Below are 18,348 nucleotides of genomic sequence, written 5' to 3' on the forward strand. Positions count from 1 at the left end.
GTTTTGTGTGCAAAGCTCTCAAATCCTGCTGTTCACCTCCTGCTGATCACCAAAAAGGGCACACACACACACACAAAGCAGCTAATGCAGCTGTTGATCACAGTTGAGCTTTTAGGCACTAAAGAGAGACTTCTTAATAGCTGATGGACCAAAACAAGAAGTTGGACTTACATTAATCAGGAGGCCAAACATAGGACAAATACAATGCACACTATCTCTCTAGTTCAGGGGTGTCAAATTTCAAGCCTGGGGTCCAAGTCCAACCTGTGATACAGTTATACCGGGCCCACAACATCATGTGAAAATTAGCCTATGGCTACAATCTGGTACATTTACATATCCATTTTCATTAATATGCACTGTTCCCCTGCAAAAAACACAAACAAAAAACAAACAAATGAATGAATGAATACGTAAATAAAAATATGTTTTTTACTATAACTTGCCCACCAGTATGAGATCTGCAGATTTCCTTCAGTTTAAAACTGTTAACTAATTCTTGATGATTCAGAATATCCTTGTTAAGTCATAATAATTGGAATAAGACACAAAATTATTAGATAAAAGTCAGGAATGTGGTGAAATCCATTAATTCGCATTTTCAATTTATAGTTTAAATTTTTCGTCTCTCAGTTATGACTTTAACTTATGTTTTCGACTTTTTATTTAGTATCTTAACCTCTTTAATTCAGAATTTTAACTTTTTTTATATCTTTTATTTTGACCTGTTGGAATCACAGTTTTAAATTTTAAGTAATATTTTTACCTATTCAACTCATTATTTTAAAATATTCTCATGTTTTATCTTCCAATTCCTAACTCACGTGTTTTTGGACTCCAAATTTAGAGTTTTGAACTCGTACTTTGACCTTTAAAACTCGTGATTTCAATTTTTATCCCATAGTTTGACCTTTAAAAACTGATTTTGACCTTCTATCTCAGATATTTGCCTTTTACAAACATTATTTTAACTTTTAATTTTGTGCTTTGACCTTTTGAACTAATAAATGTGACTTTTTATCTCAGGTCTGAGCTTTAAAACTTATGATTATGACTTTTTTAATCAAAGGTTTTTTCCCATTATTTATTACTGGGGAAAATGAGGTTGACAGTTTATGGTTAAATATTGATCCTGTTAGGCCCTCAGGTTAGACTTAAATTCAGAGCCATTGTAAGAAATGTTCTCAAGATGAGCGTGCAGTTCTGCACAGCAAATAGAGGAGCTAAGGACAGCTTATCTCCACAATCAGACACAAAACAAGAGCAACCTACAGAAGAAAGACAATATTTTACTGTATTTTTGTATTGATTTCATTAGTCAGTATGTTTTGTGAATTGGACCTTATGATGGACTAGATAGTGGGCACAACTGATACTCAGTCCACAGTGCTTTCAGTGTTACTACAGTTTAAAGAAATTTTTACAGTTAAATGAAAAAAGCAGTTGAGTGAAAATATCCATGGCTCGATGAAAAAAATTGCTCACTCATAGTTCCTGCTATGAAAAGTAGATCCTTGAATACTTCGAATTTTTGTCTACAAACAATAGATGGTTCCATGAATCCTCTGAACCCCCCAAACTCTGTTTATGCAAAAATCTCTTTTATTTTGACAGAAACAAACAAAAAAAAAAAAAAATCAAGCAAGACATGACGCAGATCTCTTATAATTTGCAAACCACCAGTAGCAAGTACTATCATGTCTTTGTACTTTGTTTATCAGAATGCATGAACAGAACCACACACACATAACTATACTCATACAGGCAGAGTTAAACATACCTCAGCCCCCTTTCATAAACAGAAACAGACTAACTTGCCATGTCTGCACATGCTGGCTCTCAAATAGAGACACATGCAGAAGGACATGCTCTCTGTCTTACCAAGACACCCACATGTCTACCTCTGGAAAATAAAGAAGTAAAAATGAATTTCAGAGAAATCTATTGAAGGCAGGCCTTGTGCCAGCCAGTAAATATTCTCAGCCGCTGAGTACGGGAGATTTCATCCAGGGTTCATCCAAGTTTACTGCCAAGTGGAAAGGGAATAACGGTGGCATGCGCAGTTCCATTTTAAACACAGTGATTGTTATCTTGAGATTGAATCTGGCTGCAACATCTCCCCCAGCAGCAGCGTGCTCGTCCAGAATAATGGATGTAGTTTCATGGAAGCTTCAACAAAAACACTATGCTCAATTACTCAAGACCTCTTTATAAGATATGACGGCATCAGAAACAGCTTTCCTCTGAGATACCTGTGTTTGCGGAGATAGATTTCTAGCTCCTTGTTTAGCAGTGATTGACCTGGATTGCCATACAAGGCTTGTTTTCAGCTGGTGAAGCTGCTGAATTAAGTATTTACTGCTCGGTTTACCTGGCAGGACATTTAATAAGTGTTGTCTGCATTTGATACATCAGCACCAGAACTGGCACCAGAGTTGTTGAAGTAATTATTGATATTATTTTAATATTATTATAAGGTCATCAGATGCCTCTTCAGATCTCACAGTCACTCATCGCTAGTTATCCCTTGTAGCTGTGCTTAATGGCAACTTCCTTGCTACCACAGTGCTCTTTGATTTAATGTTAAGAGTGCTGACCTGATAACAATGATTGCATTGCATAGCACCATTTAGTAATAGATTGATCTAGAGCAGTGGTTCCCAAAGTTGGGGTTGGGACCCCTGGGGAGGGGGGGGGGTCACGAGACACTTGCAAGGGATTGTGAAGCGCTTGTAACAGAGACGAAGGGAATTTAAAATGATGTGAAGTTATTTAGTCAATGCACCATTGTAAAAATATCCCTACAATGATATCAATTTAAGACGTACCTAAAACTATTCTGCGATAGTTGTGCTTTTTATACCCAATGTGTAGTAAATTTGTGCATGATGCTTTCTGCATCATCACCACAGACAGTGGGGGTCCTTGGTCTCTAGGGCTGTTATTCTGGGGGTCACAAGCTGAAAAGTTTGGGAACAATTAACCTTGAGAAAGGGGATAAAGCTGCATATAGGTTGTGCAAAGTTATACATACGTATAACCTTAAAGCTTTGGGTGTTGCTTTTCAGCATGGTAATGTAGAAGTTAACCTGCAAAGCAGATCCAAGGCTTGCAGTATTAGCACTGGTAGTGCAAGCTACATTCTGCAAGCCAACCTCACACCATTTACTAACTGCTTTGGTGATCTGGTTTAATATAAATGCACAATTTTGACTGTTTTGACTAAATACAGTTACAAATTGCATTTAATTGGATGTAAAATCATTCACCTGGTATCATTTGTGGATAAATATTTTGTTTGTGAGGCTTTTGTTGGATTTTATGGATGATAGTTGCTTATGGTTTAAGTGAGCTTTTAAAATTAAAAAGAACTGCACATGATCTTTTAATCAATTTATTGTTTTGTTTTGTTTTTTTGGTGGGATCTCTTTAAAAATAATTGATGGCATCATCTTAAATTGTGGAAATAAGCAATATGTTTACATGAAGAGAAATAGGGTTGAAAGTGACAGATGAGCACAATTTCTCTTGGATTGTCCCCCCTGCTGTTGAGAGCAGAGTATCTCATTCTTTCACACAAACTCAATTACCCCTGATTGTAGAAAATCATGATTGATATTACGTGAGCTCACAGACTGCCATGATTCATCCTCTATATGCCCACACCATGGGTTCTACTGTTGGCTTAAACGCTTTCTTCGAATGTGTCAACAAGCAAACAGTGTCGCGCTGAGCTGGTTTTTAAACAGTGGATTCTTGTTTCTGAAATAGCCTCCCAGGACCAATTACAGTGTGTCTGTGTGTTGAGGCCAGGCCAGAGGTCCTATCTGGAGCATGATGAGCTGCTCTTCAGGTCACACTACTTATGGGAGTTTCCTTAAGTTTATGTAATAAAAGTGGAGTTTGCTACCAGAACTCTATTTTTAGCACTTTAGGACAACAAAAACATGTATTTGAATTTAGAAAGAGAAGAACCCCAGTCCAGTTCATCCCAAACATTAAGACCACACCAAACGTATATATAGGTCTACCCTAATTATTCATATGCATCAATACTCATGCTAGATTTGACTAACTGGACAGGTTGATCAATAAAAAAATGCACCTTGAGGATTAATGAAGCAATACTTCATCTGTTTAAACAGTTATTAGACTGTAAGAGGTAGAATTTTGACTGTATTGATGGTTGTAAAAATAACAAATTCTAAAACCATTTATCACAAGCAAGCACGCTTGTCACAAAGATTAGATACTATACAAGTAAAACTCTGTTGTTACAGATATTTCTTTGTTCAAAACCACAACAGGGTATTTGTACAGTTTCACCTGGTTTTGCCTCTTTGCCTTGTTACAACATTTGGTAAAAAAAAAAAAATACGTTGAAAGAGCTGTTTGTGTGTTAACATCAGTACTTTTTTGTCTAATTTGTTATTTTCTATGGCTCATTAAAATAACACAGATTGCATTTTTTAAAAGATGTTGTATCAAAATTCTGAAAGATTCAGGCAACCTTACCAGCATGTAGAAACTTCAGGAATTTACACTCAGGTAGTGCATCTCATGTGAAACACATTATACACCCAACATTTCTGGCATCTTGATTAAAACACTTTTAATTAAAAGTTGCTGTAAATCCCCCACGTATCAGATGGTGCTAAATGGTGTCTCATAATGTGTGTCATCCCACACACTTGTCTACCTGCGGTAACTCTGACATATGAGCCTGCCACTGATTGAGATGGCTGTGGAGCATTCATGCTTTTATGAGTGTCATGATTTCTAATCTTGCTCGACCAATTACATTAACTGACAGCTCAGGGGACTCAGAGGAGCTGTTAAATTAGACTGAAATACTGGGTACTCTCCCTGGAGTGAGCGTGGCTGCTTGCTTGTTGTCAAGATTGTGGTTTCATGCTGGAAGAACTGAAGTTCTACGGACCAGAACAGAGCAGAACTATTTTTGTTTTTCTTAAAATAGCTGAATAATTCCTCGGACTTTATTTCACCTTTGAAGGGTGGAACTGATAAACATCTGATGATGAAAAACAGACTTATTTTAATGCTTTTTTTCTTTTATGTTATTCACCTAATTTTGTATAATGGAGATTTTGAAAGGCCTGCTGGATGAAATGATAAGATATAAAAACAAGGTCAGTGACAATTACAGGGTGTTCACTTTGTTACCCTTTCCTCTTGTATGTGTACACATTAATCAGACCAGACTAGACTAGGCATCTGCCTGTGCTCCATTGTTCATGCAGAGCTTGTTTTAGTCACAAACAGCAGCTCACAGGATAACAAACACCTTTCATCCTCCGTGCGTAAAGGAGAGTGCCAAATACGCAGACAAGTGTGTGCTATGGCAAGCCGTTTTAACATTTAAAAGTTAAGTTTAACTATCCGGAATTAACACTCTAGATATCAACAACGTCTTTCTGACTAGTCGTAATTACATTTTGAATAGTCGGAATTTTAATTCAAGATATCTGTAATTCAGTTTTGCCTAGTCAAAAAGCACATTTCAGATATCAGCAAATACATTCTGCCTATCCACAATTGTCATTTCAGATATCTACAACGTCATTTTGACAAGGCAAAATGACGTTACTTTTGCCCTTCATGTGTCTGGAGTTTCTCATTACAGATATCTACAACGTCATTTTGGATACCCACAATGTAAATTATGGATATCTGCAATTGTAGATATCTGTAATTCCAATTCAAGATATCCACAATTCCATTTTGACTAGTAATAATTCCATTTACAGATATCTACAATTTAATTTCGCCTAGTCAAAACTTAATGTAAGATATCCAAAAAGGGACATGTAGTTATCTTGAATTGTATAGAATTGAGGTGAATTAAAGATATCTGTAAATCTAATTCTGCCTAGTCAGAATGTAAATAAAGATATCTTGATTCGGAATTACAGATATCTACAATTCATTTGCAGATATCCGTAATTCACATGGTGGATATCCAAAATGACGTTGTAGATATCTGTAATGAGAAACCCCATACACATGTATGGCAAAAGTGACATCATGTCGCCTAGTCAAAATGACATTGTAGATAATTGTATGACAATTGTGGATAGGCAGAATGTATTTGCTGATATCTGAAATGTTGTTTTTGACTAGGCAAAATTGAATTACAGATATCTACAATTTTAATTCTGGATAGTCAAACTTAGCTTTCAAATGTTAAAACCGCTTGCCATAGTACTCACACAAGGCCATTCATACCGTGCTGTATTCTAACTGTGCTGAAGCCCATTTGACCCCCTCCCTTTGTCCCCCCTTTGGCCTGCACTCACACTGCTCAAAGCATCCAGGCCTGGGCACGGATACGTCACGTGCCGACGTCATTACAAGAAGCATCCACCTTGATGACTCAGTATGCATAAGTGTTGTTTTTTAGGCTGTAAAATAGTTACAGATTTATACGATATCTGATCTGACACCAGAATTATTTCCCCTGACCTAGAATCAGCTACATTAACTATACAGAGCCAAGTGAGGAGAGAGAGAGAAAAAGCGGTTCATAGCGGAGTTATCCCTCACAGCATATAATCTGGAGCCTGCTCAGAGTTCCAAACACTTCTGCTGAATGAAACTCGGACTTTTTAACTCATATGAGCCCCTACAGTCATTCCTCTGCGTGTCCTTATACTATCTGAATCCCCTTGGCATTCCTTTATGCGAGACAAACTGTGCCTTTTCTCAGCGTAATCCTGGATGCCTGATGCACCAAACAAGCTCTCGTGTCCAGAGCAGTTCAGTTCAGTTAAAAGTTTTTTTTTTTTTACCGTGACTAGAGCAAGTTTAACCATCTGATGAGAGCTGGAGGTGAAAACGCCTCAGGATTAATAAACAATGCTCCGTTCAAACGTCAGTGATCAAGATCCCACTTTCACTTCTTGGTGACATGAAATAGAATTAGAAGTAAGTTATTTCAGTGGATGATAGTTTGGCATTATAATTTTTTTGATAAGAGAGGTTAAATCGGCCGTGTGATTAACCCCGGTACAGACTTGTCCGTGTATTTGGCACTCTCCTTTACACACAGAGAATGAAAGGTGTTTGTTATCCTGTGAGCTGCTGTTTGTGACTAAAACAAGGGAAGCAGCTTTATTTTACAAACCAAAAATCCTCTCACAGTCGTTAAAGCCTGACTTTCCCAGAAACTGGGCAGAAATGTGGATTGGACTGGGATCCTGCTGTCTCTAGCATGCAGCTGCTGCCTGGTGGGCTCTCTGAGGCGTGTCCTTTTGTTGTTACTTCACGCTATGTCACATTCCCCGCGCTTGTGCTCCTTCATTTGCATCTGTGCCGTGCCTAGGCCCACCTCGTCCATCCGTGCCGGGGCTGCGTGCAGCGCTGAAGCATGGAACGATTGCGCTCACACTGGCCGAACGTACCAGACTATAGGCTGAAACGGGCCCAGGCACGGTACGGATGGTCTAGTGTGAGTATACCCTAAGTTAGGAATTGTGCTAAATAGCATTCAAGTCACCATAAGTAGTGCATTGCTGTTTGGTGTCATCTTTAAAGTTCCCTGCTGTTCTTCACATCATGGCCTCCAGTGGCTGATGGATATTGAAAACAGTAATTATCATTGACCTGTGCAGGGTAAGCCCTTGTCCTTGACAAATAGCATCTGGTTCTTCATTGTGAGAACACACTGTAACACTCTTGTGAATTTCTGAGTGACCCCCTCTGCCCTGACTGACAGCTCTGCTCATGCTCCTATAGGGAAACTGCTGCAAACAAGTACAAGGTAACCTTCAATATCACAGAGCTGATGAACCATTTACTTGATTAGATGTAAACGAAGACGGACGGTCTATTGTCTTTAATCAGTAGGGCAATCTAAGAAACACTAGTTCCTGCATCAGGTGTGAAAAGAAGCAGAAAGGTGATACTGCACATTGGCCTTGGATGTACACTTTTACATTGTCTTCTTGTTGCAATTCCTGACATTGAAATACTCATGGTTAACAGATGGAACAATCCAGCTTTAGACTGCAGTACAATGAATCGCAACAGTGCAAACTAAAAATATAAAGCAAATACACAATTGGGTTGTGCATCTATTCTTGTGAATGTGCAAATGTCATTATTTCCAGAAACTCATCAGTCTTACCTTTCCAGCTTTAGACAAGACAATTAATGTTTCAGTTGAAAGAAAATGAATTTGTTTTCTGTAATCCAAAGTGTTCTGGTGTGCATGGCTGGGCTACCACAATCCCTAATAGACAGAAAGTAGAGCCAAATAGTGTGCAGAACAAAGCCTGCAGCATTTGAGGCCATTGGCCCCATCTGAAGGAATATTACAAAATTTTTTGCTTGTCTTGCCCCTATTTTCATTCAGATTTTTACCTATGCTCAAATTTATCACAGTGTATGACACTGACAGTACAACTTGGCCAGTGACTGCAATTCAGCATTCATCTTAGTGCTGAGAGGGCCGATGAATCTGTAAGAACGGTTTGCTTAGAGAGAAATAAGATGCACTTTACATTTGAAAGATGTGATTTATTCTACCTGTTAGGAAAAAAAAGATAAAAGGGTTGAACTTTTTCTTGACTGGTGGTCACATGCAGAAGTCTGAGGAGAAAATAACATTGATACCAAGTTTACGAGAATGTACAATGCTTAACAAATTTATTAGACCGCCTGTCATATTTGTCTCAGAGACCATCCAGCATCATGAAGTGCTATAATGCAGACTCTTTTATTTTCAGTGAGCTCTCCATGTTTTACCATTTTGAACAAGAATGAGGGATTTCAAACTGAATTCACCCAAATTTGAGCTGGCTCACTGGGCTTCTCTGAGAAGTCAGAAATGAATCAAGCATAACATTTAACCAGTAAAATTATTTTTTTCTGTTCAGGAATGCAAGTAAATAACTATAATTTGACATATTAATCAAGAAATATTAATGTGCTTTACTATTTTTCAGTTTTTTTTGTTTTTTTTTGTAAATCAGTGAATTTGAAAATTCATGGCTAACAATAATAATTATATTTTAGCATTAAAAATATCATTTGGTTAAAGAGCTTCTACATATTGGTGTATTAACCATTGAAGAAACATAAAAAATAATTTTGTTAATTACCAATGCTGTTAATTTAGGGCAGCTGTGGCATAAACCTTACTTTGGTTAGGTCTAATAAGTTTGTTAAGCACTGTATGCGCTTTAACATATGTGCTCTACATTGTATACAACAAATTGTGCGTGCCATTGTGATGGCAAGTGTTTTTTTTATCAAACTCTTTTCAATTATTTACTGGAATAAGTGTGATTTTATATGTTTGACATAATTTTGCAGCTGCACTTTTAAAGTGATATGAAAGTGGTCTTTTATGGTAGGTGTAATGATGCTTTCAAAAAGATTGGCTCTTTCTTGCTGTGACCCCTACCTACCATCTTTGTAGTTATGTGTGTGTGTGTGTACTCCTGATATCTCGATCTCATTTTTAGCATTCTCGTGTCTTACTCTCTCTTTCTTCTTGCTTTTCTCTCTCGATCTGTTGTCTTTGTTTAGTTCCCTGTGGGGGTGTGTTAACTGAACGCAAAGGTACCATCCTCTCTCCTGGATACCCTGAGCCGTATGCCAACTATCTGAACTGTGCCTGGAAAATCTCTGTTCCCGAGGGAGCTGGCATCCAAGTAAGAGGCCACAGAAGCAGAACTTAATTGCCCCATGGCGAGAGCTTAAAGGATTATTAATACATTGTCTAATAAGTAAACAGCTAAAAATCTTCCCTTTTAATTAGTTTTTTACAATCATCATTGTGTTTTCAACAATCTCTTTTGTGTCTTAGTAAGGTATTTCTTTTTTCTCTTTCAGATTCAAGTTGTGACCTTCGCCACAGAACACAACTGGGACTCGCTTGATTTTTTTGACGGGGTTGATGGCAATGCTCCAAGGCTGGGTAGCTACTCAGGTAAAAGTGATACAACTAAATTTTAGTTGTCAGCTCCCTCTTGAATTTCAATCAGCCGTCACAGCGCCCCAGCAGCAGACAGATGGGGTGATGGAGCTGATGACATTTGGCATGTCCTTTGAGAAAGCTGTCGAAAACCGAGTAAAGGAAGGCAAAGAAGAAAAGAAAGTATTCTCCTGATTCACAAAGTATTCCTGTCTCTTCATTAGAGATCTTCATAATGCCACTCCTGTATCAGTCTGGAGCTTTGCAGATGTAGTATCACCTTAGGCCTCTTGCAAATTTGAAGGGTGCTTTTATCACATGGTAATCTGCTAAAGACAAGACACTGCATCATTTTAGATGCTGAAATTTAACACAAGAGAGAGAGTCGATGCCTAATGACTTCTATCTTTATATCGGCTATCATTTTTATGAGACTAGAAGTCCAATTTCTCAAGCCGAGGATATCTTGTTCTGGAAAGAAACTTTTTCCATTTTATGATAGCTCCAAATTACACCTCACATGGTGTATTGCTGCAAGTGGTGTGAAAGGCTAAGGCATTTAAAAGGGGTTGCAATCAATGTTATCAGGGGCTAAGCTGATGAAGGTGATTATGAATAAATATAAATGTCTCCATGCAAATTGCAAAAGATATGTGCTTGGCACAGAGCAAATGATTCAAGAATCTTCAGCGTTTTTAACACAGAACATTTTTATAGAGCATATTCCTTCTAAACTTATTCCAAGACTCTGCCTGTCTCTGATTTATGTCCAGAGGATGTGTGTTTGATATTTTTCACTTTCTCTGCTTATTGGAGACATCAATAGATGGAATTCAGCGTCTGCAGCATGTAAAATATTTGCCAGCTGGCTTGAAATTAAATTTGCTACTTGATTTCGTAACCCTTTCTGTTGCAATGCTTTCTTCTTTTTGCTCATAAAAACCGTACATAATTTTTGAACTTTCAGAATTGCTGTTTGTTTCATAGCCAAACATAAAATACGATGATAACCTTCTTTGGCTTGGAAATGGACTCTGCTTAAATAATTTTTACACTTCTCTAAAGGAGATGTTTTATCGTTTTTTTGAAGTTATTTGTGTTGTATTTTCAGCTCTATTTCAGTGCTTTACTTGCTTATAAAATAAAAAAAAAAATCAACATGAATATGGAAAAGAAAAGTTTAAGCAATTTTCCAGTTCAATATGTATGCTTGAGGGGAGGTAAATAAGTTGAACCCAAAAACTATCGAAATAAAACTGCAGCAGGGTTTTTACTTGAGCAAAATTATTATATAGCTTACGTTTTGCTGTCATGGGTTGTAGCTTTGTTTTTGTCATCTTAGTTCTAACTCCTAGACTAAACATGGTTTGAACTGTTTTTGCCTTTTTGTATAATCCAGGTACAACAATCCCTCAACTTCTGAACAGCACTTCCAACAACTTGTACTTGACCTTCCAGTCTGACATCAGTGTTTCTGCCGCTGGCTTTCACCTGGAGTACACAGGTATGAGGAGAGACGGCTTGTCTGGCTGCTTGTCACTTTGTCTGTTGTCAGTTTTTCTCTGTGTCCATCTGCCACCAGCTTCTGGATGCTGCAATGGTGCATACAATATAAGAGTGATTGCTTTTCTAGGTATCACAGGTGGGCACAGAGAAGAGTTTAAGTTTTTTGTTTTTTTTTTTCTCTGCATTTCTCTCATTTTCAGTCATTTTCAGTTCATTCCAGGGTTGTATTCCCAATGATGGTGTTTTTCCAAGTCCTCTCTTTGCCTTAAGTTACCAGACTAACATCCTTTTTCATTGGTGCTTAATTTACTCATCCCTTGGTGGGATAGTCACTGTGGGGCATATTTTCCAAAGAAGCATGCTAAACATTTACCTAGTACTAAAGTAAGGAGTGTAGCTGGCCCCAGTGGAGCAACTGATTTATTAAGTTGACTCATTGAAAAGGATTGTGTAAATGAAAATAGTGTGGCTGATCTGAAGGTAATGTATGTTGAGCTTCTCTGCAGATATTTAATAATACTGTCCTCAGCGACTCCTTTCCCCACTGCTATTTACATCATGGACACTTGCACTCGTCTCTTTTAATGTCAGGGTAATTTTCCTCTTTCTGTCTTTGTAAAGTTAGATTGATTTTTAAAATGTTACTGTCTCCATCCTACTTACATTTGCCTTAATGCTAGTTTTGTTGCTTACTTACCCACCCACACAAAGCAATTTTCTTACTTAAATGTGTGGCTAAGGAAGACCAATGTCACTCGTTTCAGAGAATAGCATCAAGGGCAGTGAAAAGAGGCGACCACAGGGGCCATAAGAGTGGGGAAAGCATTAACTCTGTAATGTTGGGATGAAGTTAAATGGGAGGCCTGCTAAAATATCAAACTTTGTGGTCCACACAAAGCAGCGAAGAAATAACATGTTTTATTTTCTTTTTCTGGGAAGTCATTTCTCATAAATGTGTGGCGAAACAAAAGATGCACGGAAAACATGTCTGTCACTGAATCTGTCCTCACTGTCAGTCGCGTCAGTCCCCGGGCATCATACCAGCATCAAGGACGACTTCACAGTCATGTCTCTCACAGTCAGTGTTTCGTTTTCTCAGCACCCTCCTCTTGCTTGTCACCACTACATTGCATTGTCTCTCTGTGGGGTCCCTACTCCCCCTCCCCCTCAACTATAACCTACTGCTGAGAATCACTTCAGTGCCAGGTCTCACAGTCAAAATTTCCTCTGTGTCTGTCGTCTTAAACTTTGCCATTGCTGCCTGGTAATGTGCACTCCCTGATGCTTTGTGTAAATCAGACTCCATTCATAGCCCTTCTTACTTTCCCTGTTGATATTCATACTTTTTTTTTAGCTTGCCATATGCTTCTACTGTCTGCCTGTTGGCAAACATTTGTGATCGAGACATGTTGCTCCTCTGTTAAACTGCTCATGAAGTATTTTGCTGGTTTTAGATCTGTTGTTTCCAATGTTGTGATGTCCTTGTCAACTTTTTAGACCAGCGATCAGATTCCAAATTTATTTGATCAAATTACAACGCTCCTCTTTTCTGTTCTCCAATTTTATTGTTGTGTCTTACATCCTGCCTGTGGTTGGTTTGAACAACCCATTTATTTTTCACACACTCCAATTCTTAGCTACAAATGAATGCCCTGAATGCTCAGTGCAGTGGGAAGAAAAAGGCAGGGGAGATTGGCACGGGCTCAGCCAGTCAACCATCTGTTTTTAAATGTGTCCTTTGGGTAATTGTTGCAGTCTGTTGAGACCACTCATAGAAATCCTGTTTACCACCCATCCCTTAAACTTCTTTACAGCCCTGCATTTTACCAGCTCTCCTAAGGCAGCCTATGCTATAGTTGAAAACACATCATAAGCATGTTCTCACTGGCAATATGGCCATTTGCATTCTAAATAAAGTCCCTCAAAAAGCTTCAATCTCTGCAGTCTGCAGATACCTTTATTATTTCCACATGAGCTACAGGAAGTGATTTTCATAACCAAATGTCTCATTTGTAGACAACTTGGAAAGTTGTCTGCTAAATATGCCCTTAGATCAGTCAATACATACTTTTGCTCATCTTATTTCATTCTCACTCAAAGGAAATTAAAGTCATGCAGTACAAGACTGCAGAAGATACAGGTGCATCTCAATAAATTATAATACCATTATAAAGTGGATGTATTTCAAATGTTTATTTCTTTTAATTTTGATGATTATGGCTAACCATAACTGTCTTGGCTTGTTTGAAACAAAATTTCACAATGTCCTTGTTCAAGCATCTAAGACAGAAACAAAGAAGATCAGTTTCTCCCTCACTTGGTTCTACGCATCTTGCACTGTAAAACGCAACATACGACAAATCTGCGGTTTTCCCAGAATGCTGTTGGGCACGAAACCTTTATGCACTCTATTTGCTGCAGCTGTCTTGGCCAGAGCACTTTTGAAAAGAGATTTTTAATCTCAAAGAGGCTTTCTCCTGGTTAAATAAAGGTTAAATAAAATAAATAAATAAAATGCATCATGGGTGAAGTTGGTGTCTCAGTTGCATAGGTGGCGATGTTAATGTTACTAATGTCTATGAATGTTGGATGGCCGCTGACATTAATTTCAACTACTGGTTCAGTAGGTCACTAACAGACATTTAGAATGTACACATTTTGAAAATATTAAGTTGACTGAATTTAATTTTCAGAATTACTTTCAATTAAATCAACTTGTAATTTAGTGCATTGGACTTAGAATATGAAGTTTAATAATTATGCAAAGCAATTGACTTTGCAAGAGATTTTGAGTTAAGTCAGCTTGGCATCTAGTTTGTTGTGCTTAAAAACTTCAGTTAAATTCAATCAAGTTTTCACTGTACATTACTTAAATTTTTTAGGGCAACCGGTTTCCTCCATTTTTTTTTTAAGTAAATTCAACTAATCAGGGCTTACAGTGATGGGGTTTAGGCCAGGCCACTGAACAGGCCAGTCAAGCACAGGGTTACCATGGTCCTTAAACCAGGTATTGGTACTTTTGGCAGTGTGGGAAGGTACCAGGTCCTTTCGGAAAATGAAATCTGCATCTCCATAAAGCTGGTGAGCTGAGGGAAGCATGAAGTGCTCTAAAACTTGGTAGATGGCTGTGCCTACCCTGGACCTGGTAAGACACAGTGGACCAACACCAGTAGATGCCATGGCTCTCCAAACCATCACTGACTTTAGAAGCTTAACAATGGACCTCAAGCAACTTGGACTCCTCTTCCTTCAGACTCTGGGACGTTGATTTCCAAATGAAATGCAAAATTGATTTTTATCTGAAAAGAGGACTTTGCACCACTGAGCAAGGCCTTTGTGTCCTTAGTCCAGATGAGACGCCTCTGACATAGTCTCTGATTCAAGATTGGCTTGACACAAGCAATGCGACAGTTGTAGGCCATGTCCTAGACCTGACTCCAGCTGCAGTCCACTCCTTGTGAAGCTCTCCCAAATTCTTGAATGGGCTTCATTTCACAATCCTCTCAAGGCTTCAGTTATCCCTGTTGCTTGTGCCTTTTTTAACCACATTTTTTCCTTCCATTCAACTTTCCATTAATGTGATGGATACAGCACTATGTGAACAGCCAGCTTCTTTAGAAATGACCTTCTGTGTCTAACCCTCCTTGTGCAGGGTGTCAATGATCGTCTTCTGGACAAGTCTGCAGTCATCCCCATGATTGTGTAGCCTACTGACCCAGACTGAGGGACCATTTAAAGGCTCAGGAAACCTTTGCAGCTGATCAGTGTTACACCTTGAGTCTCCAATGTTGAACTTTTTCACAATATTTAAATTTTCTGAGGTACTGAATTTTGGATTTTCATTAGCTGTAAGCCATAATCATCAAAGTGAAAAGAAATAAACACTTGAAATATATCAGTCTTTGTGGAATGAATCTATACATGAGTTTCACTTTTTGAATTAAATTACTGAAATAAATCAGCTTTTTAATGATATTCTAATTCACTGAGATGCATCTGTATCTCACCATTTACACCATAGCATTTACAGTACAAAACATTATTGTCCTCCTTTTGGTTAACCATTAGCTTTTCTATCAGACAAGTTACATTGTTCATATGAATCCAGTGAGAAGTGAAGTTATGATGAATATCCTGATGAATGTTGGAAAGAATTACATAGATTAAACACTGAAACCATATTATCTCCAGCTTATGCTTTTGACAGTTTATAACCACACTAATCTGAGAAAATAGGAGCTGTTTGGAGAATTTGTATTTGCATGCTCAAAAAGACCTGTTTTCCACTGAGTGAATTATACTCTGCTCTGTGACCTGCATACATGTGTGCTTTGCCCCTGCATCTGCTAAATGGTATTCATTACGTTTTTTTTTTTGTTTTTTTTTTTGAGACCTCATTTTACTTTTTTGATTTTAACCACCTGTTGTTGTTTTCCAGAGGTTCAGTTTCTCAGTTTCTTTAAGTATTGAAATTTATGGAAATTCACATTATGAAAGAAAATAGGAATAGATTAACCCCTTAGCTTAACATACCTTCTTGCATTTTCATTGTGTAGATAAAATCACCAAGGCGTCCAGTTAGAAGTATGAAGCATGCTTGATAAGGACAGGACTCTGTCCAGACGTAGTGTTGCTCTCAGGAACAGTGGGTGTCGACCTTCTCACAGCAGGGCGACAGCAGACTTTGCCAAAATATGTATTCTGACAGTTTGACTGGAACCCATCTGGAGCTCAACGGGAATCAGTTCCATCTGTTAGTCAGCCACCACATTTAACCTGACCAGAGCGCAAAGGTCTATCCATGCCCAGTCAAAGTTTGGCACGCTGCCCCCAGCTGTGTGAACTGGACTTATACACTTTGACGTGACTGAAATGCACCAACTTTAATTTGTACAGATCAAAAATGAGTTTGATGCTGTATTGTGTAAAATTAGATTGATTTCTGTATTTGACATGAATAGGGAAATAAATCTGAGTTTGTTGGATATTGTTTTAAGCAGTTCTCATCAAATTACATTATTTTCCAACAGTCCCACCTAATCATTCTTTGGAAAAGTGTTGGCACACACATACACACAATAAAGTTTTGTGTAAAAGCACCTCATGCTAGCCTGAAAAGCAAACTCTCTTTTAATGAAATGTCTGCCTTTATCTTCTTTAAGACAAATGAATACATAACTTGTACCTCAGTTTCACACTTAGATTATTGAAATTAATATGTTTATCTACATACAAAAAACTTCACAGCTTCAAGAATCCACCCACTCCAGCTATAGAGTAGCTCTTCTTTAGATGTTGCAACATCTGCTCTCATATTGCCTCCTGCTCTATGTCTCTTAGGTTACTGTCTTCCTCCCACACAAATATCCTCTCTTACTTTCTCTAAATGCTGAGTGAAGTGGCCACTCCTCCAAGTCAACGCTTTTGAGAGTTGCCCACAATTTGTTCCAAGTCTATTATGGCCATCTCTGATCCATGTTTACATTTGTCCACCCACGTACTTCTTTGGACCTGTTAACTTTCTGAGTGGGCTTGTGTGGGACTGTGGGTGTATTTTTCTTACTTGAGTGGTGTGTGCATGTGTTTTAAATGCCCACACAAAAGCAGGGATGGATTGGGAGTTTATTTTTATTTTTCATTTTTTGTTGTTTTTGTTTAACTTCCCCCCCACTACACATAACCTAGTGACCTGCATGCTAATCATGCACCAAGGATAAAACTTTTCTGAACGTATGTGTGTTATTAAAAGTAATTACAAAGGCACCTTTCCATTTATTTCTTATTTGTTACCTCTGTTGTACAGCATCAGCCAATTTTGATGTGTATTTCTGTATAAAAGTGAGCCTCCAGTGTCCTCCTAACAGATGACTTTTGTCAGTTGCAAAACTTATTATTGTCTTTTATATGTCCACGCCAATTTTTTTCGATTAACCTAAGAATGGGGTTTCAGTTTTTGAAGAGAATGTGTAATTTGTTCCTCTCTGGCAGCACATTTGAATACATTGTATTTATGTCAGCACATCTTGGACTAATAATCCTGAAATATTACTTTTTCTTGGTCATTTTTCTTTCCAGAAATTTGACTTTGGCTTAAATTTACCACAAAATCCCTACTAAAATGCAATCCAAAGATGAGATCAGCATTGCTTCTAAGCCATTAGGACACAATATCAGGCCTCTCAGTACCTGGCAAGTGTCACTGTTTTCACTTTGTTCCAAAGGAACTCAGTGCCTCTGTCAAGTAATACTTCAGGGATTTCTTTGTAATTTCACAGTGATTGCTTCAGTCCACAGTCAGAGGGAATTTTCCATTACAGCCAACACAAGAATAACTTGGTGACTTGTCCCAGTTTGTAAATGTTATGAACAGGGAGAAGAAAAAATGTCTTGCTCAATTATCATTTAATTACAAGCACATGGAAATAAGACTGTGTGTAATTACATGTTAAACAATTTCTTTTAAATGTAATTATTTGCTTTTTAAAATTATAGTTATCAGGTACTGATAACTGATTTGAATGTTTAATGATGATGGTTACTAAAAAATAAAACTTTATCTAATGTGTTGTAGCTTTAACCCTTAAAAGTTTTTTTAATATCCCAACACAATTGTCCCTAAGGACAAAAATGTCAGCTTTCCGAAAACGGATGTAAAAATATGTGCTAACAATGTTTCCACTTTTAATGAGTCAATTACATAAGCCTGATTTTAACTCTTTAAAGGCCAGTTTGATTACACAACTCCACTGTTTTTACTGGAAAAAAAGAAAAAGAAATGAGAATAACTGCATTTTTTTTTTTTTTTTTTTTTTTTTTTTCAGTTTAGGATTTAAAAGAAAAAAAAAGCTCACACTCATGGTCCTAACAACAAATATTGTTAGCTTCCTAAAATCAGCTGTAAA

At 37.7% G+C, this 18,348-nt stretch overlaps 1 protein-coding gene across 1 annotated transcript in view; it reads left to right on the forward strand.

Moving 5' to 3' along the window:
* Positions 1–18,348, forward strand: part of LOC121513684 (CUB and sushi domain-containing protein 3-like) — a 309,293-nt gene that overhangs the window by 191,822 nt on the left and 99,123 nt on the right. Inside the window, exons 35-37 of the mRNA XM_041793592.1 lie at positions 9,553–9,677; positions 9,859–9,955; positions 11,340–11,444. Of these exons, the coding sequence (XP_041649526.1) occupies positions 9,553–9,677; positions 9,859–9,955; positions 11,340–11,444 (327 nt within the window). The remainder of the gene's footprint in view (positions 1–9,552; positions 9,678–9,858; positions 9,956–11,339; positions 11,445–18,348) is intronic.

This window comes from Cheilinus undulatus, linkage group 8 (genome assembly GCF_018320785.1).
Source record: "Cheilinus undulatus linkage group 8, ASM1832078v1, whole genome shotgun sequence".
Taxonomy (NCBI): domain Eukaryota; kingdom Metazoa; phylum Chordata; class Actinopteri; order Labriformes; family Labridae; genus Cheilinus; species Cheilinus undulatus.